The 24,907-nt window shown below is 51.4% G+C and overlaps 2 protein-coding genes across 10 annotated transcripts in view; both read right to left on the bottom strand.

Annotated features, from left to right (window-relative positions):
• Nucleotides 1-1,255: 1,255 nt before the first annotated feature.
• On the bottom strand, nucleotides 1,256-21,755 carry MYORG (myogenesis regulating glycosidase). Its single transcript, XM_084898031.1, is given in 10 exon segments — nucleotides 1,256-4,899; nucleotides 4,903-4,928; nucleotides 4,931-4,955; nucleotides 7,511-7,514; nucleotides 10,890-10,976; nucleotides 12,047-12,281; nucleotides 12,545-12,620; nucleotides 13,542-13,657; nucleotides 16,014-16,158; nucleotides 21,393-21,755. Coding segments are annotated over 10 exon segments (3,000 nt in total). The 5' UTR covers nucleotides 21,528-21,755; the 3' UTR covers nucleotides 1,256-2,748.
• A 327-nt stretch (nucleotides 21,756-22,082) lies between these two features.
• FAM219A (family with sequence similarity 219 member A) overlaps nucleotides 22,083-24,907 on the bottom strand; it is an 81,074-nt gene continuing 78,249 nt past the window's right edge. For 7 of the 9 annotated variants that reach the window (XM_084898020.1, XM_084898024.1, XM_084898022.1 and 4 more), the window contains exons 5-6: nucleotides 24,719-24,773; nucleotides 22,083-24,192 (exon numbers count right to left, since the gene is read on the bottom strand). In XM_084898020.1, coding sequence (XP_084754146.1) covers nucleotides 24,034-24,192; nucleotides 24,719-24,773 — 214 coding nt within the window. In that variant the 3' untranslated portion in view covers nucleotides 22,083-24,033. The remainder of the gene's footprint in view (nucleotides 24,193-24,718; nucleotides 24,774-24,907) is intronic. The other 2 variants (XM_084898018.1, XM_084898023.1) reach the window with 1 other exon arrangement.

Here is a 24,907-nt window from a genome sequence, read left to right as displayed (position 1 = left end):
CCCGTCCCATCTGTAACTGCGAAATGCGACAACAAAATAGATCACAAACAAAAGAAATGGAGGACAAAAAGCGTCTGGATATAGAGTTCAAATCTACGCTTATAAGGTTTTTCAAGAATTTCCTAGAAAAGATGGATAAGGCCTATGAGGATATGAAAAGAGATCAACTAGAATTAATAAGGAGTCAACAAGAAATGATAAGGGATCAACAAGAAATAAAGAATACATTGTCTGAAATAAAAAATATTCTACAGAGTCCTAAAAATAGAAGGGAAGATCGCAAGAATCAAGTCAAAGATTTGGAACATAAAGAGCCAGAAGACACTCCTCCACAGAAGCTAGAAGGCAAGAGAATCCAGAAAATTGAAGATAATGTAAGAAACCTCTGGGACAACTTCAAGCGAACCAACATCAGAATTATGGGGGTTCCAGAAGATGAGAGAGAGCAAGATATCGAAAACATACTGAAAGAAATAGTGACAGAAAACTTCCCCCACCTGGTGAAAGAATTTGACTTACAAGTCCAGGAAGCGCACAGAACTCCAAACAAAAGGAATCCAAAGAGGACCACACCGAGACACATCATTATTAAAATTCCAAGAGCAAAAGATAAAGAGAGAATACTAAAAGAAGCAAGAGCAAAGAAGGTAGTAACTTATAAAAGAGCACCTATACGATTGTCAGCTGACTTCTCAACAGAAACCATGCAGGCCAGAAGGGAATGGCAAGAAATATTCAAGGTGATGAATAGCAAGAACCTACAGCCAAAAATAAGCTACCCAGCAAAGCTATCACTCAGAATCGAAGGCCAGATAAAGAGCTTCACTAATAAAAAAAAGCTAAAGGAGTTCATCACCACCAAACCAGAATTATATGAATTGCTGAAGGGGGTTCTTTCAGAAGAGAAAGTAAACAAAGATAAAAATTATGAACAACAAATACGTAATTATCAACAAGTGAATCTAAAAACCAAGGAAATTAAAAAAATCTGATGAACAATATTAACTGTTGAATATAATAGAATCAGAGGTATGGAAGGGGAGTGAACTGACGATTCTTGGGGAAAAGGGGAGAGGGGGGCGTGGGAAGAGACTGAACATAAACTGTGCACCTATGGATGAGGACAATGGGGAGAGGGGAAAGGGCAGAGGGTGGGGTGGGAACCTGGTGGAGGAGAGCAATGGGGGGGGGGGGGGAAGGAACATTTGTAATAATATGAAAAATAAAAACTTATTAAAAAAAAAAATTGTATTAGGCATTCTTCACATTGAGAAAATAGAGGGGTGGGGGCTGGGCAAGGAGATGCCTTCTCTAGGGGCTGAGGGACTGGTTCTGCTGCCCAAGCTGTAGAAGGAGGCTGAGCCATGCCGTTTCCCACCTCCGGGCTGAATCAAGTCTTCCAGTCAGCCTACTCCCTTTCTCCACAACTCAACTGTAAGACCCAGAGGCGCAAGAGTTGGGTCTCAGCCCTCTTTTCCCTTGCTACTAGGGCTCCAGGAATGTAGGGCAGGTGTTAGCTCCTCCGAGCTCTGGCAAGCTACTTCTCCAGACTTAGCTGAAAAGTCAGAAAGAAAAACAATGCTCTGGCTGAGATTGATCTTCTTAGGACGGACAAATGGCTGAAATGAAAGACCTTCCCCTGTATGTGCGTTTGCAGGCAGAGATGTGAGGTGTACATGTGCTGGGTGAAGCACGCTGCCAGCAGAGGAGGACTACGGCTTCCTTTTGGGCCACGCCCCTGCCACCTGTGCAGGGACTGAGGCAGCTGAGCAATCTGGAAGGGGCTGTTTATTTCCTACCAGAGTTCCAGGGACATTGCCTGGGAAGAGGCCAACTCAACAATCAAAGCCTCAAATTTGCTCCCTGCCCCCTACCTCCAGGGGTTACCTAGTCTCAGGGATGTTGTGTTTGTTCATTCTGTAGATCCAGGGATGACACATGATGCCTTTTTCTCTCATACGTATACACACACACACACACACACAGGCACACACACAGGCACACAGACACAGGGTCTTGGGGTAAGGCACCAAGTCTAGCCTTCGTGGTCTTGTAAGTCTTTGTGCTGAGCACATTTATGTGCACAAGGCTGGGTGCATGTGTGCACACAGATGGGTTAGTGCAGCGTTAGGAGTCTCTTCACACATAAGGGACAAAGATGATAGCGTTGTGCTGAATCAAGTCTTCCAGTTGGCCAGCCAACCCCATCTCTTCTCAGCAGCTGGAGTGGGACCAGGTCAGTCACAGTTCAGGCCAGGGCTGAGAACTCAGGACCTGGCTTCCAACTCCTTTCTCAGTGTGGCAGGGGGGCTATTTTGGGACCTGAAAGAGGATCAAGTCCCCACTTCAGAGGGATAAGATGGCCACTCAGGCCAGAGTGGAAAGTGAGGTTTTTTCTTTGTGCTTTTAAAATCCAACCATGTGTAACAGGAACTGACCTTTTCCCTCGGAGCTCACACACCCCCACCCCAGAGAAAGGTTTCCATAGACAAGGGTGAGCAGAGGTTTCTGTAGACAAGGGTGAGTGGAGGAAAGAGGGTTGTCAGGACCGTGCGTAGGGGTGGGAGGTTGCTTCCGTGCCCCTCCTCTGGCCCTGCAGGAGCGGGTGGAGCATATTTACGTTAGCACCCAGGGAGTGGGTGGCACAGAGGTGGGGACTTTCCTGGGGATGATACACGGGGTGGCTGTGATGGAGGGTAAACGGCCTGCATAAAGACCGGTGAGAGCTGTGGGGTCCCCGGGGCTGGCTCAGGATACCCAGATGAAGTAGGCGATCTCATCCAGGTCGACGGGGTAATCGGTGAGCAGCACCGGGGTCTTGTCGAAAAGCTCACCCTTGTAGCTGCGCCACTTGCCCGCGGGCAGGTAGACGTCGCGCTCCTGCTTGCCGGGCTCCAGGACCGGCGCCACCAGCAGCGTGTCCCCGATGAGGAACTGCGAGTCGATGCGGTGCGCCGTCTCGTCGGCCGGCGCGATCCACCACAGGGGGCGCACGATGGGGTCGCCCGTGTCCGTGACCTCGCCGGCCAGCTCCAGCAGCAGCGGCGCCACGAGCGAGGCCCTCAGGGCGGTGAACTTGTGCGCGATGGCCACCACCTCGGCGTCGTACTGCCAGGGGGGCACCGAGAACTGCATGGCGGGCATGAAGGCGGCCACCTCCAGCCAGCGCACGTACAGCTCGCGCTCCGGCACCCGGCCGCCGCCCGCCGTGCGCTCCAGCACCACGTTGCCGCCCACCATGTCCGGCAGGATGAACGGGTAGCCCAGCATGCTGACGGTGAGCACGGCGGGGATGAGCGAGCGCAGCCCCAGGTCGTAGCCCCACACGGAGTCACGGTCCACCAGGCGGAAGAAGCACGAGATGTTCTGGGACTGGTAGCCGACGCGCACCTCGGCCAGCGAGAAGAAGGGCAGCGCCATCTCCGTGTAGCGCCGGCTCCACAGGTTGGGGTCCGGCAGTGGCCGGTAGGTGCTGAAGTCTCGCGGGAGGTAGCTCACCTCGCCCGCGTCGAACTTGAAGGAGGCGACGCCGTATTGCGCGCGCAGGCGCCGCAGGTGGCCCTGGAACCAGTCTCGCGCCTCCGGGCGCGTGAAGTCGAGCACGGCGCCGATGCCGTTCCACCAGCGCACCAGCGCCGGCAGCCGGCCCGAGGGCTCGCGCACGAACAGCTCCCGCTCCACGCCCTCGCCGAACGACGACGCGTTGTAGTTGACGAACGGGTGCACCCACAGCGTGACCTGGAAGCCGGCGCCGCGCAGGCGGCGGAACATGTCGCTGGCGTTGGGGAACTTGGCCTCGTCGAAGCGGAAGTCGCCGTAGGCGGGCGTGTACGTGTCGTCGATCTCCAGGTGGCTGCTGTTGAAGCCGTGCTGCCGGATCTGCCGCGCGAAGCGCTGCACCTTGTCCTGGTCCACCTCGCGCCCGAACAGCACCCACGTGGACCAGATGGGGTCGCGGAAGGTCTCGGGCGCGGGCACCCGCGATGGCTTGTTGAAGTAGCGCCGCACCATGTACTTGTGGATGGAGGTGATGTCGGAGCCCACGCACACGCGGTAGCTGAGCTCGGGGGCCGCGGGCAGGCCGGCGGGCGGCTTGTAGGGCGTGCGGCGGTAGCGGGCCTGCAGCCGCAGCGAGCGCTCCGTGCCGTTCCAGCCCAGGTGGAAGGGCACCGAGCCGTTGACCTTGATGGCCACCGCGCGAGACGACAGCCAGTAGCGCTCGAGGATGCCGCCGAACGCCGCGTCGGAGGAGTACACGTCGCTGGTGACGAAGGGCTGCGGCTCCTGCTGGCCCTCCAGCCGGATGGGCCAGTGCTGGGTCCTCATCTCCGCGCCGCCGTACCAGTGCGCCTCCCCGTCGTCTCCCAGGAACATGGCGTGCTCCACGGCCAGCCCCGGCTCCGCCTCCTCCCAGCGCACGCGGTAGCACATGACGGTGTCCTTGGGCCGCACCGTCTGGATGAAGAAGTGCAGCGGCCGCCCGTCCGCCCTGCGGGAGCAGCCCAGCAGGGCGCCGTCGCGGCTGCAGGAGTCGAGGTCCAGCGCCCCCGAGCGGAAGGCCATGCGGAAGACCTGCTCGCCCTTCTGGTTGCTGATGGAGAAGCCTCCGAGTTTCAGGTCCAGCTGCTCCAGGCGCAGACGCTCGGCCTTGCGCAGGGAGGCGCTGTAGTAGCACCAGGCCACCACCGCTGCCAGCACCAGCAGCAGCCCCAGCACCACCGAGCCCAGCATCGGCCTCACCTCCTTGGACGCTTTGGGCTTCACGGACGAGATGTTGTCAGGCAGGAAGGTGTACATGGCTGTGGCTGAGGCGGCCTCGGGACTCTCAAGGCCTGGGTGAGGCCCAGGGCGTCGGCGGGGGTAGGCCTGGCTCTTCTCCAGATTTTGGGACATTAGCCCTCAGTTAAGGAAGGAACAGGCAGAGGGCAACTTGACAAAGCCCATCTGAGCCTGGCCTGCCAGAGTGTCTGGAAGGGGAAGGGAGAGGCGGAACGGACCTTCTCATTCCACAGTATTTCCATGTGCTGCAGCAAGAGAGAAGAGGTGTATGTACACTTTGGAAAGGTGTATTCGGGCACATAAGGGTTTAAGACGTGGCAAAGGTGAGACTTACGAGGACAATTTGTATCTTACCCTTTGCCAAGGGCCCTAATGTTTGTCGACATTAGTCAGGACTCTGAATGGGGAGGGGCAGGTGGCCTGCATCCCATTCGTGTGGGGAAGAAACACACCCACACGGGGTCAGGGAGAAGGCCAGATCACAGAGTATCAGACTTCATGGGATCGCACATGGGAGCAGTTCAAGCTGAAGAGGAGGGGAGGGATCTGGAGAGGACATGGTTCCCCAGAGATGTGCCATGGTGGGAGAGGGGAGGCATCGTAGGGCAGTAGGATGAGTTTCCTTGTCCCCAGAAGGGGAGAGGAGAGAGCAAGAAGAAACAAACAGCTCAGGCATGGAATGTAATCAGAAGCCCGATTGAATCTGGAGATTAGTTCTGTCCTAGGGCTTGGTTTGGAGGGAGGCAGGATTGGGTTCAGACATTAGGGCTGGGGTCAGGAGCCTGGCTCAAAAGTCATGGTGGCTGGCTTCTCAGATCTTCCCGTCTTTGTCCTCAAATTCTGTTCTGCTTTCAGCCACTGTTCACCAACCCAGTTCCCTGCCCACCTTCCTGCTCTGCTCCCAGCACCATACCTTCGGCCAGCTGCCACCTGGCTTTGTCTCTGCCACTCAGCCACTATCCTGATGCCCCTGCCCTGGTTTTGGACACTGTCTCTTCTCCCCTGTACCTGGTATTATTGCAATACTCCCCCTATAGAACTCCATGCCCTAATTTCTTTCCCCCAATGCCTTCTGCTTATAGCAGTCGTAGAGATCCTCCCAAAGGTGTGGTTCCGTTGGTTGGGGTGTCATCCAGTGCACAAGGAGGTCGTGGGTTGGAATCCCAGTGAGGGTGGATTTGGGGCGCATGCAGGAAGCAACAGATTGATGTCTCATTCTCACATTGATGTTTCTCTCCCTCCCCCCTTCCTCCTCTCTCTCCAAAATCAATAGAAGCATGTCACTGGGTGAGGATTAAAAACAAACTTATCTGACCACATCTCCTCCTAGTTTACAGAGCTTCTCAAAACCCCTGGGATGAAGTTCAGAAGCATAAATTTTGCAACTGAGGTTCAAGGCATAATATGATCTCATCTGCTTTTTTGATTCCATGTCCAGCCAGGCCTATCTTATGACTACCAAGCTCATTTTTACCCCAACCTAAATCCTTCAGGCCACTTGCTTTAGGAGATTTCACCGACCCACCTTGGGCCAACATCTCTCCCCAGCCTACCAGGTCTCCAAGGGATCAGACGCCAACCCCCTCCCCAACCACACACATATACTCTCGCGCACAGTGTGCTAAACGCCCAGATATGACTGGGAAACATAGACTTGGGGGGAGGTGTGTGTTGCAACCTGCTGCTCAAGGCCACCGACTCTTCCTGATTTAGCCCTCAGGACAAAGTCCAACGGAGAAATAGCCAGGTGCATACACAGACATACACACTGCCAGCCAGTCAGCTGCACCAGCGCGGGGAGAGAGGGAGACTGGCAAACAGTAATTAGTCTCCTCCCGGATGCCAGTGTCTGTCTCTAAGTCCCCCAGGAGGTGTCAGAACTGTTCGGGACCTTTACCACCCCCACCACTTTTTTGAAGGGACCATGAAGAATGCCAGGTGCAAAGCAACAAGCAGACTGTCAAATTACAGCTGGGAGGGTAGGGAATCTGGGGTAGATAAGAGATCAACCGAAGGACTTGTATATATGCATATAAGTACAACCAATGGACACAAAACTCTGGGGAGGGAGGGTATGTATGGGGGGGGGCAATGGTATATGTACAAAGATAATAATTTAATTAAAAAATTTTTTTTAAAAAGAATGCCAGGTGCAGATCAGAACTCTGATTTCAGATTTCAATATACAGCCTTCCCCTCCTCCCCCCCCCATGTGCTGTCTCAGGGCCTCAGTCTCTGTGCTCTCTGCCCCCCCAAGCCCTAAGCTAGTTGGTTCTGGCTGGTCTGGAAAAGCCTCTTAATCCCTTCCTTTCAGCCCCCATAACTTAGCTTTCAAACCTCCCACCCCAGTATGGATTCCCTTTCCTGTAGGTACAAATTAGAGAAGTTCTCCTGAGAAATGCAGGCTGGAACTGCATTGCTGATGACCTCAAGCTAAACAAAATCTAAAGATGGTCTTAGGTGGCCCAGGCCAGAGCTGCTATATATTTATATTCATTCATTCATTCATTCATTCATTCAAGGCCCCATTCTGGGCACCAAGAAAATAAATGGTAAAGGTCCACAGCGGGATAGGGCCCCCTCATTCTCAAAACATTCATATTAAATCAGACCATTTCATGACCCCTGGAGAGGCCACCAAAGTGACCTTCTTAGAAGCCTTTCCAACACTTAATTTCTGAGAAGCATAACTTTCTAGAATTTGGAGGTCCTTTGATGGACAGGAGCCTACAGGCCTGAGCACCCACTCCACGCAGGCCCTGTGCTGGTCTCCCAAATGCCAGCAGAGCACCCACCCTAACAGTAATGCCAAAAAGGAGGCATAGCTACAGTGCCCATTGTACATATGAGGAAACAGTGGCCAAATCAGAAAAAAGGGAATTTGTTTGAAGTCACCCAAGTAGATTGCCTCAATCCAAAAAGTCAACTTACTCCTCCACAGCCTCAGGCTTAGGAGACAGGACATAATGGTCTGACAGGCTGAATGCAGCAGAGGAAAGGAGCTTTGTGGTCAAGAGGCTGGCACAGGCTTCTATCAAGTGGGTGTGGGCATGGTAAGGCGTGTTTTTCCACGGGCTGCTGCTGCTGCTAGCTCCAGGAAGGATTCTTGAGAGTGGGAAAGGGGCAATTTTAATAGCATCTGGTACCAGGACTATGGGAGAAGAACAGCGATTCTAGTGTTAACGGTGGCGATACAGACTCCTGTAATCTGCTGCCTCCACCATCAGACTAACCACAGGCTAATGTCGGCAGGTGGGTTTGTCTCTAGCCAAGACTTCTCCCCACTTGGCTAGGCAAGGGTCAACCTCAATCTTGGCTGCCAGTCCCTAGTCGGGTATGAGGACGATGACCCGACAGGCCCATGTGAGGGGAGGCCACTCCAAGTGGATTCATTTCTCGCGAACACAGTTCCCAGGGGAATATGTGGAAATGTCAAAGGCAACTCGATCCGGCCCATTTCCCTGCTCAGCGGAGGGATCCGGGAGATCGAGTGACTGGGCCTCCAGCCTGGAATGCTCCACCGCCACCCTCAGTGGCCGCCCAACAGCTGCAGAGTCCAAAGGGACAGACTGAGGTCAAGGGGCCCGTCTCCCACTGGAAACCAAGGCGACTCAGGTGTCCAGACTCTCCTCACTCACTCAGCAATAGGAGCAAAAGTTAAGTGCGCTTCCTCAGAACCCGCCCCCTCCCTCAAGGCCCTCCCCCTGGGCTCACTCACCGGCAGTGACCCCAAAAGTGGGGGTGAAGGTAGGCTCCTGCAGATCTCCACGCGAGCCAGAGCTGAGCTGCCACCGCGCAAAGCGGAGCGCCGCCCAGCTAGGGGACAGCGGAGGCCCCGCCCCCGGGCTGGCCACGCCCAGGTCCTGTGGTCTCGCCCAGGACCTCCGAGTCCAGCCCCGCCCCAGGCGCCGGACCCTCCTCCCTCAGTGTCTCGCGGACTTGAGGCTCCGCTCTTTAGCCCCTACCTTCCTCCTCCTCCTCTGGGCTCAACTCCCGGTATCACAGGCCAGCAGCAAGCCCAGTGCCTCCTGGGTCCGCCCTCGCCGGCAGGCCCGCCCCACAGGGGCGGTGCTGACCCGCATGCGGGGAGCGGGGGTGGGGGGGGCAGAGTATAGGGGAGCTGGAAGAGGGTAAGGTGGGGGGAAAAGGGAGAGGGTCTGCTCCAGGTCTGCAGGGAAATGTAGGTTTGAAGGAAGGAGCAGCTGTAGAATGTTAGGCTTCTTGCACCACCAAGCTAAATTTGGGATATGTGTGTGAGGGATTCGTCCCCCTCCAGATTTGGGTAAGTGGAGGTGGTCTTGGTATAACGCTCTTACTAGCTCTCCCATACGGGGGGGGGGGGGGGGGGGGGAGAGAAAAAAGTTTCTTATATGGGAAAAGGGTAGCGGAATTCCTGGAGAATCTCAGCGGCCCGATATAAGGCGGATCCAATCAAGGACTCCACGGAGGGACCTTGGTTTCACCAGCAGGGAGGCCTGAGTTGTCGGTTCTCACCAGCCCAGACCGCCAGCATGGAGGTCAGGGACCTAGAAGACTGGCTGCCCCCGGAGCGTTTTGCAGCGTTCCGCAACCCCCACTCCCTAGCGACAGGCGTTGGAAATGGCTGTACTACGAGGAAGTGAGCGTGTCCCGCCATACCCCTGCCCCAGGGAGGAATGGGGTGCAAAAGTACTGAAGATCCCAGAGATTCCAGAACACCCCACTCCGTGCTTCCCGAGGGACATAAAAGCAGGGCTTCGTTTTGCCATTTGAACTTCCTTGGTCATAAAACCCTCCAAAATTGTTGTGGGCCCCTTCCCCTGGGTTGGGGAGGACAGTAAGGTATATGAACACAGGCTTCTGCGGGGCTCTTCTGTGATGGAGACTCGCGGAGTAGAGATCGAGAGCTTTGGGTACAGGGACAGGGCTCTGACTGCAGAATGGAGGATTCTGGGATGAGAATATTAGAGGAATGTTAGCTGGAGGGTCCTTTCTGCATGACTAGGTGGACCCATTTGTTTGGGCTCTGGGGTGGAGGGGAGGAGGACACCAGGTGGATCTAGGGCTACTTTTTAAAAATATATATATTTTATTGATTTTTTTTTTTACAGAGCAGAAGAGAGAGGGATAGTTAGAAACATCGATGAGAGAGAATCATGGATCAGCTGTCTCTTGCACACCCCCTACTGGGAATGTGCCCGCAACCAAGGTACATGCCCCTGACCAGAATCAAACCTGGGACCTTTCAGTCTGCAGGCTGATGCTCTATCCACTGAGCCAAACCGGTTTCAGCTCCAGGGCTACTTCTATGTGTCAGGAGGGCACTCAGGGCCACCTAAGGGAAGTGCTGAGGTGATGGGAGTGGGAAGGGCTCAGGGCAGGTTGACTCGGAGAAACTGCATCTTAGTGTAAGGGACTTGGCAGAGGCCTGAGTAACTGGTTGTAACTGGTTCCTCATTGCTAGATCTTGCTGGATGAGGACACAGGAGGCAGGGGAATATGTGGAAATGTCAAAGGCAGCCTATGGGGTGAAAAGTTTATTTATTGCTCAGCCCCCTTGGCCTGGCCCCCTCCTCTACCAGTAGGGGTTGCCAGGGTAATTCTCGGACAAAAACTCAGGGTGGATAATATAGCTGTTTCTCTGGTAGCCACCGGTCTTCTTAAAGTGACTTGTGTCCCACCTGTGGGAAGAGATGGGCCAGCCCTTTTGGACTCTTATCCATCTGATTCCAACTCTCAATGCCAACCTTATCCCAACGTTTGCCCCTAATCCTGACCCTAGGTTCCAACACTGACCTCAGGTTCTATAGTCAAATCTTTTATTTCCAAATCCCAGTCCCTATAACATTGACATTTCACCCTCTACTTTAGTCCCTGAACCTAACACACTGAAATCTTGACTCTTCTATGCCCCACTGCCAACCTGTAACCCTTCAATGCTGGCCTCCACGCCTTCATGGAGTCCTCCATCTCCTTGCTAGTTTTGACTTCCCCATGGCACTAGCGCCTCCTGGTGGCATATTTTAGTCAATGCACCGCAGGGGACAGTATCCACCCCCAAGAGTTCCACACACACCCACTCCTCCAACCCCCCCTCTGCTCGCCCCGGGTCCTCCACGCGCCAGACTTACCTAAGGTTCGGACAAGGGTAGTACGGCCGCTGGGGAGTTATTACAGCACAGTGCATCCCGGGCCGGTGCTCGCAGGGCAACACACTCCTGGAGGAGGAAGCGGCCGGCGGGGAATGGTTGGGCCTTTTGATTTTCCCAAACCCCCAAGCCCAGACCGGGACTCTGGTCGACGCCTCAGGTGTCAGTCCTACGGCTCGGAGATCCTCCCCTCAGGTCTCCTGAGCATCGCCTCTGGGCAGGCACCTGAGTGTCCCCTCCCTGCAAGGCCTTGTTTTCTGCAGCCTGAGTTGTGCCGTGGAGGGAAGCACCTGCACTCTAGCGAGGGCCGGGCCTGGAGTCCCAGGGTCCTCCCCATATGGGACACTACCTATCCAGGGAGTGGTGTTTCTGAGCCTCAGGAACTTTCTCTCTCCCCCATTCCCTTGTCAGGGACGGACCCAGTCTCACTCAAGGACTCAGCCTCTCTGCCAAGGGAGGGGCGCAGGGGATCACCAGGGGGTTAGGGACAGGGTTCCCAGGGTCAGCCCGCCCTGCCTGCCGCCTGGTGCGGAGAGAAGGCTGCACTACAGTCTGGGCTGCTGCGGCTGAGCGCTCGGGCCTCAGTTTACCCTGCAGCGACACCCAAGGCTGTCTCCCTGCGGAGGAGACGGTGCGGGGCTCCGAGGAGACCGGGCTCCTCCTGGTCGCTCCGTCACCATTTCCTCGCTCCTTTAGCGCTCAGCAATGACCCTGCCCCTTGCTGACGATGGCCCGGGGCCCAGGAACAGATGCTCCGGAGAACACGTCCCCAGGACCGGGTGTTCGGGTAGGGAGTGGGGCTGGCGGGCATGGGAAGGGGATGCAGTTCTTAGAACAGAACCCTCCAGAACAGATGCAGGAGCTGGGGTGACCTTGGCCACAGCACCGGAGGGACAGGATCGGAAACGCGGGGGAAATCTTCGTGCAGGTTCTGCCGCTTCGGGGGTGGGTTCCAGACTAGGGGCCCGAGGCGGGGCTGGGCGGGGCCTAGCGGGACTGGGCGGGGCGGGCTGGAGGGGGCGGGGCCTGGCGCGGAGGCGGAGGCTGGCAGAGGCTCGGAGGGAGCAGGGGGAGGGCTGCACTCGGGACCCGCTGGTCTGGGGGCGGGGCCCGGCTGAACTGGGCGGGGCCCTGCGAACCTTACAGTGGGCTGCATGGGGCACTGAGGCTGCAGGCGGCGCTCCATGCACGGCGCCCCGGAGACGCAGTAGTCTATCCCGCGCAGGCAGTAGTGGCGGCCCGAGCAAGGGCTCTCGTAGCCCTGGAAAGGCAGGCGGCCCGGCAGCGGGTCCACGCACCCGCACCGGGGCGTGATCTGCGGCAGCGTCTGGTACCGCGACAGCGAGTTCAGCATGTTCGCCACCACCTCGCGCTCTGGGTCCGCAGGTCCCCAGCCCGGGAGGCCCAGGCAGAGAGTCACAGGAATGGGAAGAGACAGGGTCAGAGAGAGAGAGAGAGAGGGAGAGAGAGAGAGAGAGAGAAATAGGGACAGAGACAGAGTTACACCCTCTCCAGGGCCTCCGGTCCCCACCTCGTCCCACAGGTCCCCATCCCACACTTTATGGCCTCCTTATACCCGTCCCGCCTCCTCTCCCCCTCCCCCATCTCTCCTCCCACCTGCCCCCTCCCCTCGTTACCATAGGCATTGAGTCGCTCCGGCTTAGGAGGGTACTCCAAGGGCATTCCTCGAACTGCTGTCTCCATCCCGGCTTCCTGGAAATGGCACACACTCAAGCTCTGGCCTAGAAGGACCCTCTTTTGGGGTCCTCCCTCCCAGCACCCCAGACCAGTCCCAGGCCCCGCCCAATCCCGCCCTCCAGACGCTCCCCTCTCTGCCCCGCCCTGTTTGGAATTGTCGTCAGGCAAAGCTTTTACTCCGTCTACCTGGGAAGGGGACGGGGGAAGGAATGAAACTAGTTGGAGCGGGTAGGCACCTGAGCGTCTGACAACCCTCTCTCAGCGTTTGCCTTTGATTTTGCCCCTTTTTGTCTAGCTGACGCTGCCTAGCTATGCCTCTGCGTCTCTCTAACAGAGCGTTTTCAATATTGCCTGCCCAGGAGAATCCCCTGGGGATTTGTGAAAAGTTCTGCTTCTCGAGGAAGTTCAGATTCAAAAGGGTTCAGTCAATCCAAGGTCAGCCAGCCATCAGCCTACAGCGAGAGCCTCAGAGGCTTCAGAGTCTCCCACCCTCCCTCAGACCGGGGCTGCCCTGGACTCCTTCTTCCCTCCTGGGTCACTCCCCTCTGTTTATCTGCATTGCCTCCGAGGGACCTTATTTTCTCTCTTTTGTCAGTGCTGACATCACAAAGGAAGGCAGAGCAGAGCAGGTAGACAGCCTAACACTGCCTCCTCCTCGGCCAGACGTGTGGGAGGAGCCAAGGAGCAAGCTTCCGGAGTAGCGTGTGGAGGAGTGCACACTGGCCTAGCCCCATAGAACCCAGGCAGAAATTACTCCTGATGACCTAGCACAGCTCCATTCCTGGGTTCCTTTGTCTCCTGGAAAATACAAACCCTAGTTTCACAATGTCGTGGATGGGAAAGAGACCTGGAGCAGTGCTGATGGACATGTCACTGTGGTTTGGGAGGTGGAGGTGCGTGTGCCGAGACACCACCTGTGCTTAGCCGGGCAGATACCTTTGGCAGCCGGCGAAGGCACGTGGTACACTTGTTCCAGCCACTGCAGCAGCAAGGCCCCATTCTCCACGAGTTACCCCAGTCACCACACAAATAGTTGGGGTTGCATCTGTCCGCTGGATTGTCAGGGTGGAGACATAAGACAGTGTTACTCCTTATTCTACCCCAGGATCCCAGACTTCCTAAATGTTTCTCCTTTGATCCCCAGCACAAAACTGCACTCTCCCCAATTTCCCTCAGGCCAATCAAAGCCCAGCCTGGCCCCATAATTGTCTTAGACACTGAGATACATACCATTTTCTTTATTTTTATTTTATTTTATTTTGTTAATCACCTAAGGATATTTTTCCATTGATTTTTTTTTTTTTTTAAAGAGAGAATGGGAGGGGGAGAGAGAAAGAGAAAGAAATAATCGTGGTGGTGAGAGAGACACATCAATTGCTTGCCTCTTGCATGTGCTCCAACCTGGGTTGAGCCTGCAACCCATGTACATGCTCTTGACCCTTGACAGGAATCAACCCGGGGAAACTTTAGTCCACGGACCAATGTTCTATCCACTGAGCCAAACCAGCTAGGGCTACAGCCCCTTTTCTACCTCAAGCTTGCTTCTACGTGGGTCTGGGTGCTTTGAGCTGATTGCTTTTTATCTTGGCACAACCCTTTCTGAATGAGCCAATCTGGAAGCTGGGCCTCTTTCCAATTGCTCCCTCTCACTCATCTTCCACATTTAGTTTCCCAAGTTTGCTTATTCTGCCTCCTTAAAACCACGTGAATCTACCCCCTCTTCCAGTCTCCCATGACCTCTCTGTATCTCTGCAGTGCCTTAACCCGGAGACTATACAATGTTGTGATCAACAGAATGAACTCTGCAGACAGGCTGCTTGTCTTTAGATTTCAGCTCTGCCAGATATTAGCTGTGTGTTATTTGCCTGAGTTAATTTCACTGTAACTGTTTACTCAAGTTTAAAATGGGGTACTGTCTACTTTATAGGGTTGTTGTGAGATTGAAATGAATTAATATATGTAAATACTTGGAACTTAGAAAACTATTATTTTATTAGTCTACTGGTCTCCCTACCTCATTTTTGAAATCCTACAATCCAATCTCTACACAAAAGCTTTGGCACATTTTTTACAGATATAAGTCTGATCAAGACACTTCCCTACTTAAAACCTTTCAAAGCCCTCTTCACGCAATCACCTAAGTTTGTCCAACAAGCCCCTCTGTGATCCACTCTCCTAACAGTCTGAAAGAACACATAGGAGAGACATCAGGAAAGGAGGTCTAGGAGCCCTAGAGAAAGGGCAAGTGTGTGTATGCGTCGTGGTTTTGGGATTTGGAGTTTTGGTTGGTGGGTTGGACACACTGAGTTTGGGACATTCATGTAAAGATGACTATAGTCAGATGGAGAGTGGAATTCTGATGAGAGGTGGAGGCTAGAAATAAAGACTTGGAGTTGTCAGTAAAGATGTGGAAAGGGTCTCAGAAGAGGAATAAGGAGAGAAGAGGGCTAGGATTAGCACTTGGAGGGACCCAATTTTTCCAGAGCGAGTTGACAAGATACCCAGGAAGTTGAGGCATGAGAGAAGCTGGGTAAGGAAGGAGTTTCAAGAAGTAGAGAGCAGTCAGAGAGTGAAATGAATAAGGTGGGTCTCATAAGGTAAAGATTGAAGAGTATCATAGATGTGGCAGTTAGAACCACACAAGAGCAGTTTTGAGTGTGGAAGATGCAGACCTGGGCCCAGTTTCAACTGGACGAAGATTTTTCATTAATTCATTCAATAAGTACTTATGAAGCTTGGTGATTTTTTTTATTTTTATTTATTTTTATTTTTTTTTATGGAGGAGGCACAGCTGTGATTAAGACATGACTCCCTGCTCTTTTGGAATGTACAGAGCAACAGATCATTAACATCTAATCAAATGAGAGAGATAATTTCTCATAAGGTGTAAGAAGGAGTGAGGAAGTAGAAACAGTGAGTATAGACTGTTTCTGAAAATCTTGGTTGTGAAGGGGAGAAGGAAGAGAGACTTTTTAGGCAGGAATATATTGGAAAAGACTTACAGGTGGAAGGGGAAGAGGTGTGGTAAGGCAGAGGGATGCAGGAGAGATGAGGAACTTGATGAAAAAGGGTCACTAAGAAGTTGGGAGGAGATGGCACTTGGATTTGTTTGGAGGAGGTTAATACTTCCTCTATATCTGGGGATGAGACCTAGGCCTGTTCCAGTTCTTTGGCATAGACAGGGAGCTCCCAAAAGACAGGGCTGAATCTCTTTCAAGGTTAATGTCAGGTCAAGTGGTTTGGGAGCTAAGCTGGAGTGGGGATAGTTAGGGAAGAAGCCCCGGTCATGGAGGAGATAAGACTGATATATGATTGGGGTAGAGTTCAGGATCTAAGTTGGGTTCAGATAGAGTGTCATTGTTGGGGTCACTGAGTAGGGTTAGATTTGGGCAAGGGGTGAGGCCCTACCTTCCTCTCGAGAGAGCCAGTATTTCTCAGGCAAGTAGGGGTGGCCTGGTATGGAACTCTTATAGGTGTAGTCCCGCACAGCACATTTAACCATCTTCTCCAGGGCTTCCTGATCCACATTGCGATGAAAAGTCCTAGTCAGGCCCTGTGCAAGGGGAGAGGAAGGAAATGGCTGAGTGCACAGAGACTCCAGCTTTTTTTTTTTTTTTTTAAATATTTTTTTATTTTATTTTATTGATTTTTTACAGAGAGGGAGAGAGCTAGAGAGCTAGAAACGTCGATGAGAGAGAAACATCGACTAGCTGCCTCTTGCACACCCCCTACCGGGGATGTGCCCACAGCCAACGTACATGCCCCTGACCGGAATCGAACCTGGGACCCCTCAGTCCGCAGACCGACGCTCTACCACTGAGCCAAACCGGTTTTGGCCAGAGACTCCAGCTTTGGAGTCCCATTGGACTTAAGTCCAGCCACTATTGAGGTCAGCCCAGGTGGGTCTCCCAACCGCCTCCCCTTTTAAATTTTTATTTATGCTAAAAAGTTGCTACACTTCTAACAAACCAAACAGTTTTGGCCTTGCATGATGAGTATCAGAGACAAAATATATTATAAATAACAAAAGGCAAACTAAAAAGTTATGGAAAATTCTTTGTTTGAAATGCCAAGGTATTTGGTGAATGTATAAAATAATTAAATTCCACGAAAACAAAACAAAACAAAACACCAAACAGGATAACACATGAATATTTTCTTCCCCCAAAAGTAAGAAAAAGAAATTAGAAAAAGTCCCAGATTTCAAAACCACCACCTGTGCCTGAGCACTCCCATACCAGCCTTGGGCCCCTCTGAATAGTTCTCTTATTTGAATTGCCCTTTGCTTCTTTCTTTTCATCTAAGACCAGGGCTTAGAGCCAGGCACTTGACTTCAGTCAGAATGGGTTTCTGATGTTTTCATTTCTGTCATTTTTTTTTGACTGGGTGGTTCTGAAGGACAGAGTTGGAAGCTCCTGTCCTCTTTCTTCAGATTGCACACTGCCTGTGTTTATTTTTATTTATTTATTTATTTATTTATTTATTTATTTATTTATTAAAATATATTTTATTGATTTTCTTACAGAGAGGAAGGGAGAGAGATAGAGAGCTAGAAACATCGATGAGAGAGAAACATCGACCAGCTGCCTCTTGCACACCCCCTACCAGGGATGTGTCTGCAACCAATGTACATGCCCTTGACCAGAATTGAACCCGGGACCTTTCAGTCCGCAGACTGACGTTCTACCACTGAGCCAAACCGGTTTCGGCGACACTGCCTGTGTTTAATTTTAACTCAGAAAACTGTGATTCTTTATCTCTTCTATATACTAATTCCTTGTCAGTCACATGTTGCAAATACCTCCTCTCGATTTTTGGCTTGTTGTATCTTCATTTTCTCTGTGGTATCTTTTGATGAACAAAAGTTCCTAATATTAACATAGTTGAATTTATGAACCTGTTATGTAGTGCTTTTGTGATTTGTTTGAGAAATCCATCCACATGCTAAGATAATGGAGATAATGTCTTATATTTTCCTCTAATTACAAGCCACAGTTTATTTTCCTTAAGCTTTTAATCTGTGATGTATTGCTTTTGGAGTTTGGTGTGATTTAGGGATAAATTTCATTTTTGTCTATATGGATAACCAATGGTCCCATTAAGTATCTATCTTCTCCCACAGATTTGCAATGTCACCCAAGTCTGGATGTTGTGCAGTTTCACTGTGAGGCATCTAAATGTGGAATTCCTTTAGTTTATTCTGTGGCTGTGGATTCATTTCTTTCATTAGTTCCGGAAAATTCAGAGCTTTCCTCTCTTCAGATAATTCTTATTCTTTCTGCTTTTTTTTTTGGACACCAAGTAGATGTGTGTAAATTTGCTTCTTTTATACTGATTAAAGTTTCTTTCACATATCCTATCTCTTTGTCTTTCTGTGCTGCATTTTGGAAAATTTCTATCTTTCATTCCAGTGAGGCTTTTTAAGCTGTGTCTAATCTGTTCTTTAAACCATCCAGTATCCCAATATGAATATTTGGTTTTAACACATATGGTTTTCATTTTTAAAATTGCTATTCAGTTCTTTTCTTACATTTGTCTGATATTTTAAAAATACAATCTCCTGTTGTTTGCTCATTTTAATAATTTCACATTTTATTTAAAAATTTCATAATTATTTCATATTCACTAACTATTAATTTCAATATCTGAAGTCCTTGGAGGTTTAAGACGGTTGTTTCTGCTGACTGTCACATGGTGGTTTGTTTTCTTATATCTCTTGAGCTCAGATTTGATTGGCCTTTATTCTAAAGGATACCTGGAAACATACATTGAGAATATTTTTCACCATAGAAGAGATACATACATTAATTGTGTGTGTGTGTGTGTGTGTGTTGGGGGTAGGGAGCTAGAGATTACTAAACTTTCTGGTTCAGTTTGGAATTTGTAGGTTTAGTTCTTCCATCTTTTAGCTAGCTGAAGACTTAAACTCCTGCTTGTAGTGCTGACATTTGTCTTCAGGACAATCCTGTCTTCTAAGTATACTTACCACTCACCTCCATGAGAGTACAAAATAACTTTATGCAGGATCTAGCTGTTTTGAAGCAGGAGGGTTTTCAGAGTTTTCTAGATCACCGTACTGCCAGAAGCAAAACCCTTTCCTTCATTCCTTTTTTAAAAAATATATTTTTGTTGATTTCAGAGAGGAAGGGAGAGAGACATCAATAATGAGAGATAATCATTGATTGGATCGAGCATGTGCCCTGACCGGGAGTGGAACCGAGGCGCTCATCCACTGAGCCTCGCCGGCAGGCTTCCGTTCTTAATCCCACTGCTACTCACTGAAGCGTCTGGCCAGGTTACTAAGTGTTACTATATCCAAGTGATTCTTTTCTGTTTGACATTTGATACTGATTTTTGTCTAACAATGCTATCTTGGTTAGCTTCTCTTTGACTTTCTTCCTATCACTGTCTCCTTTTATGGCTCTTCTTCCTTTATTTACCCTTTAAATATTGACATTCTCCACAATTCTGAGATTGGTCATTTTCTTATTCTTCCTTCACAATCCTATTCACTCCTATGGCTTCAGCTACTACTGATATATTGATGATTTAAAATATATATATATCTGTAGTCCAAACCACTTTCCTTTGCTTCAGAGCTAAGTATAGCCAACTATCCACTAGACATATTTTCCTGAAAGTCCTTGAATATTTTGCCCCCAAATCCATTCCAAATATCTATGATTCCAAATCTCAATTTGTAGCACTATCCATTCCTCTAGTTGCCAGAGCCCCCAATCCAGGAATCATCCTAATCTCTCCCCTCTTCTTTATATACTGGTGGTGAACAAGACATGTTGATCTATTTTTTTTTAATATGAAGTATTTTTTTAAATGCAGTAGTTGCCTTTTTAAAAATACATTTTATTGTTTTTTTACAGAGAGGAATTGAGAGGGATAGAGAGTTAGATACATCGATCAGCTGCCTCCTGCACACTTCCCACTAGGGATATGCCCACAACCAAGGTACGTGCCCTTGACCGGAATCGAACCTGGGATCTTTCAGTCTGCAGGCTGATGCTCTATCCACTGAGCCAAACTGGTTTTGGCTATTTCTTAATTTTTTTTTCTATTGAGTGTGGAAAAGCAGGTAGGCATGCTCATATTTTGCTGGTCAGCATGTAAATTATTACAAACCTTATTACAGAAATTTGAAGTGTATATCAAACGTTTTTAAAATGTGTATGTCCTTCCTCCTAACAATTTCATGTCTAAGAATTTGTCTTTAGGGAACAGTTGATGCATAAAAAGATAGATATATACAGAATAATATTAACAAAATTTTATAAATAATCTAAATTTTATAAATAATCTAAACTTCCATAATAACATATGATTTCATAGTACATTCATAAAATAAAATAGTATAGAGTCATTAAAATTATGTTTCACAAGGAAAATGACCTGCTATACAAAAAAAGCAAGATTCAAAATATTAGTATACAATTTTCATAAAATATATTTGCTTCCTAAATGGGCATATAATGATAAATGAACAGTGGTCATTTGTGGTAGTGAGATTATAGGCCTTTTTTCCTTTGTGCCTCTGAGTTATCCCCATTTTCTGCATTAAGCAACAAATTCCCCTTTTTTCTGCCACAGTCTATCCTTGTCTCCCACATACATCCTCTGCCATCTCACTCTGCTTCCTGCCCTCAGCCCCAACCCCTTCAATCTCCTGCCACAGTAGCTAGAGTGGCATAACTCACAAACTAATCATGACACTCACAGATTTATAAAACTGGAGCATTTTGTCCTTATTTCTTTTTTTCTTTTTTTTAAAAATATATTTTATTGATTTTTTACAGAGAGGAAGGGAGAGAGATAGAGAGTTAGAAACATCGATGAGAGAGAATCATCAATCAGCTGCCTCTTGCACACCCCCTACTGGGGATATGCCCGCAACCAAGGTACATGCCCTTGACCGGAATCGAACCTGGGACCCTTCGGTCCCCAAGCAGACGCTCTATCCATTGAGCCAAACCGGTTTCGGCTGTCCTTATTTCTTAACACAGCCTGAGGCCCTTCATGTCTGCAGGCTCCTCTCTTACCACAGGGCTCGCCCTCCCTCTGCACTTGTACTTCTCCGTCCCCGGTGGGCCCCTGGCCCCAGGCTGCCCTGTGGAAGCCTCCTCCCCCTGCATCTCTCATAGACCTGCCCTAAAGGCCCAGGAATGCTCTCCTCTTTCCGGCTCTTGGACCAGTGCCCATGTCTTTGCTGGGGCATGCTCCACACAGCACAGCCCTACTTTATTCACTTGTTTGCTGAGCGCTCCTGAAAGACAGCCTGGCACATGTAGATCCCCAACAAAGTTTGTTGGGTGGTGCATACAGCTAAATTCCCTTACACAGTCACAATCAGACTCACACATCTCTCCGTTTTGTGCAAGTGGCACAGACACAAGGAGACTGATATGCATACACAAAAACATGGCTATTGGATATTTTCTGAGATATCTCTGTTCTTTCAGCTCTTCACCTGGCTCTCATCTAGGTCTTCTATGACCTCTATTTGAGTAACTCTCTCTGGTTACTTTTCATTTCCACTACCCTTTTTACTTCCTTTAGGGCATAAAAGTCTTATTTCTTAACTCTTTACATGAAAGCAGGCTCCTGCATTATTTTATATATCATTATAAATTCCACACCTAGGCAAAAGAATAAAAAACACACATGCAACGCTACAAATAATTACAAACATAACTATAACCACACACTGCCAGTCATCCAGACAGGCACGGCCATACGCATTAGCCTGCCCCTGTCCCCACCCCAACCTCTACTTACCCGGGTCACAAACTTGTTGGGTTCCCAGGCCCACAGAGGTGGGTCGTTATAGACCTTCTTGATGGAGGTAGGAGCCCTGTAGGAGTCAGTGTAGGTGCTGATGGGGGTCTTGGTCTTTCGGGAGAAGAGGAACATAGTGGGGTCTAGGGAATGCCCAGGTGGGCTCTACCTACCCAGGGGTCCTGCAAACCATCAGTGATCCCCCTCCCAGGTAGCCCACGCCGCCAGCCCAGCAGGCGCCTTTAGCTGCTGTGATTCCCTCCTCTGGAGGACTCTCAACTTCCCCCTCACAGCTTTCCTGCTCCTACCCCACCCTGCTGCCCCCTCCAGGATGGGCACTGCCCATTATGATATCACCTGGCTCAGTCCCAGCCCTGAGGAAGTGAGGAGGTCCGATTCTCTTCCTACTCCAGCCTTGTCCTCCCTCAAGTCCTCTCAAAAGAACTCGGTTTCCAAGAGATCAGAGGGCCCCTGGAGATCTTCTGGGCCAACCTTCTCGCTTTGATGAACAGAACTGGAGGCTCTGTGGGCCAAGTGACTCACCGGGGGGATGCAGCAGGTCAGTGGCAGGCTTGGCCTGGGAACCCACGAGTGGAGGCAGAGTGAAATGTGCGTTCAGAGGATCCGTTTTCTCCCCATCCCAGCCCCCCTGCCCCTTGCCCACACCCCAGTCAGGGAGCTAAGGCGGGCTTGTTTGAAGCCTTTAATATCGTTATTTGTGTTACACGATACACAGTCAAGGGTGATGGTCAATACTGCGATGGAAATGTTAAAAAAAATATTATACACGGCTCATGTCTTCCACACACCTTCCCGGAAATAAATTAGTGAGCACGGAGAAACCTGGCCGGGCGGCAGCCAGAGCTGAGGGGGAGGGAGTGTTAAGGCAGTATCTACAAGGGGGCAGAGGGGCAGGGGGCAAGCTAAGGCCTCAGTTCCTCCCCTCCACCCTCCCAGACACGCTTCCTAGACCCAGAGGTGCTGGCTGCCAGCGTCCTACCTCTCACTGCCGCAGTGGGAGCCCTTGCCTGCCCGGGAACGAGGCATGTCCTGTGGGGAGGGAGTTCTTCCCTGGCTCCTCAGGGCCAGAGGGGCTCAGCAGTGGGCTGTAGTCACACAGCAAATCAGCAGCGAAGGTAGCAGTCTAAGCGAGCCTTGGTGGGGCCCTCTTGGAAAAGAGGAAGTGACCACGTTCTCGAAGAGGGAGCCGAGAAGCCCAGGTTGGCGGTGACGGTAGTGGGAGGGTTGGCTCTGGGCCCAGATGACAGGGTGCGGGAACCTGACCTTGGCAGGAGAAATGGGTGCGTTTGGGGGCTGGTCTGGGCCTCGTGGGCCCTGAAGGTTCGGCCTCTGTCCTTGCTCCCTTCGGCATTTTCTCATCAGCTAACAAGGGCCCCTGCTACCAGAGGAGGTAGGGGGAGGTAGGGGGAGGTTGGGGGTTGGAGCGCTTCACCTTGGCACGTGGGAGCCGGCAGCCCCTGGGTGCAGTACAGGAGAGCTGCTGCCCCTCCTCAGCCGGCAGCCGTATTCTCTCCTTCCCTCTCCCTCCTCCAGCTCCGCCTCCCCGGGAATGGGCTGCGAGGTGGCAGCATGGAAGGCTGGAGAGCACGCACCCTGGCCTGGGATATGGGGTGTGTGGGGGCATAGACCAGAGCAGAGTGAGATGTCGTTCAGAGGATCTTGGGCTGGAGTGAGATGGGAATGGGGCATTCGAGGCTAGTGTTATCTCCTGCTTCTAGCCTGGGACAGAGACCAATGAACAGAAGCATTTGTGTGTGTGTGTGTGTGTGTGTGTGTGTGTGTGTGTGTGCAGGGGTTGGCAGAGAGATACATTGGTTAAGGGCAGGGGAGGACAGATCATATCATCCCAGCCATCTCAAACTTTAGCCTGTCTCTAAGGCCTCTTACCCTCAACTCAGAGAACAAGGAAGGAAGGAAGGAAGGAAGGAAGGAAGGAAGGAAGGAAGGAAGGAAGGAAGGAAGAAAGGAAGGAAGGAAGGAAAGAGGGAGGAGGTGAATGGGGCAAAGAGGAGGAAATAGGCAGTGATCCGATAAGTAGGGGACAATATTTCACTGGGCAACTTTGCCAGGCTTCCCATCTGGAGATGAGGGGAGAAATGCAAATAGGTACGTGGCCAACAGGGGCTGCTGGAGGGGCTCCCAGGTACCAGGCCTTGCCCCCACTCCACTGAGTCCCTTTCCTTTCTACCTCAGAGTCCCTTTCCTTTCTGGGCTGGGGGTTCATGGCTTCATGGGGTGGGGCCAAGCCCCTGGCTTTGTGGTCCCTCCCACTCATTACTGTTGGCCTCCCTGCTGTCCAGTCCCCCACTCTCCCACTGGACCGTAGCTTCGGGGAGAGCAAAAAGGTGCTGGGCAAAGTCCCCCGAGTGACTGAACAAACAGCCCCTTCCCCGCCTCAGTCTCTGGGGTAGAGAGAGACCCGGGCTTGGTTTCTCCGGCTCCATGAACACACAGAGGTACACGTCCTACCATAGGAGGAAGCAATGACTGTTACGAGGTTGGCGGCTGTAGGGGACGCGGGGCCGGGGGGCTGGCAGGAGAGCTGGGGAGGGGTCCGCCCCTGCCCTGTCTGACCTGGACCCCGGCGGCCCGGCTCCGTTGGCTGCGGCGGCCCCACCCACTACTGAATGTGGCAGGCAGTGGAGGACGTGGCCTGGCAGCACATGCAAGTGGGGTTCACGGACTTGGGGGGAATGAGGTCCAGGTCTTCGTCGTCGGGGATCTCGTCTAACCGGTAGCCATCCTTCAGCAGCTGGATGTTCAAATCTTGGTTGATCTGCTGTAGACAAAGGGGAGGGAGGTCAGGCTCCAAGGACCCAGGGGCACCACCCACAGCCTGACCACATCCCCAGGCCTTCCCCAGATCTGTCCCATCCCAGGTCTCTCCAAAAACCCCTGGCTTCACCCCCAATTCAGTTCTGGCCTCACTTTCTTTACAGGCAGTTCCTTATGAGGCTCTGTCCCATGACAGAACCCCCCTCTCCCCCCGCCCATTCTACAGGTAACTTCCCACCTCAGGCCCTGTCTCTATTAGGGTCCTGCTCCTACTTGAGGCACATCCCCATAAGGTGTGATCTGTTTTTCTCATTGCATTCTATTTAAGTAACAACCCTTGGTTCAAGTCCCACCCCTAATCTCAGGATCCCTTAAATTGAGGCCAAGGGCTAACAGCCTCACCTTTATTCAGCTCTGCCCCCTTTAGGACCCACCCCACAGCGGCTCAGCCTAGCTTTGCCCATAGCACCCCTCAGGTGTGATTTGGCATTGGCCCATCCCTGCTCGGAGGGGTGTGTCTAGGGCCTCACCTCAGCAGAGGAGTAGCCAGAAGAGGAATATCTGGACATGTCAAAGTCATCATCGCTGGCCACGGAGAAAAGGAGACAGAGGGAAGTGATTAAATAGAAATTAAATAGAAAACTCCCTGCACTGCCTCCCTAACCCCCACCAGTCAATACCCCACCCTTCTCGCACACTTCCAAATAAACAGCACAATC

This window comes from Pipistrellus hanaki (assembly GCF_964339955.1).
Source record: "Pipistrellus hanaki genome assembly, chromosome: 11".
Lineage (NCBI taxonomy): Eukaryota > Metazoa > Chordata > Mammalia > Chiroptera > Vespertilionidae > Pipistrellus > Pipistrellus hanaki.
The sequence above is the reverse complement of the archived record's forward strand: the minus strand, read 5'-3'. Positions and strand labels throughout refer to the sequence as shown.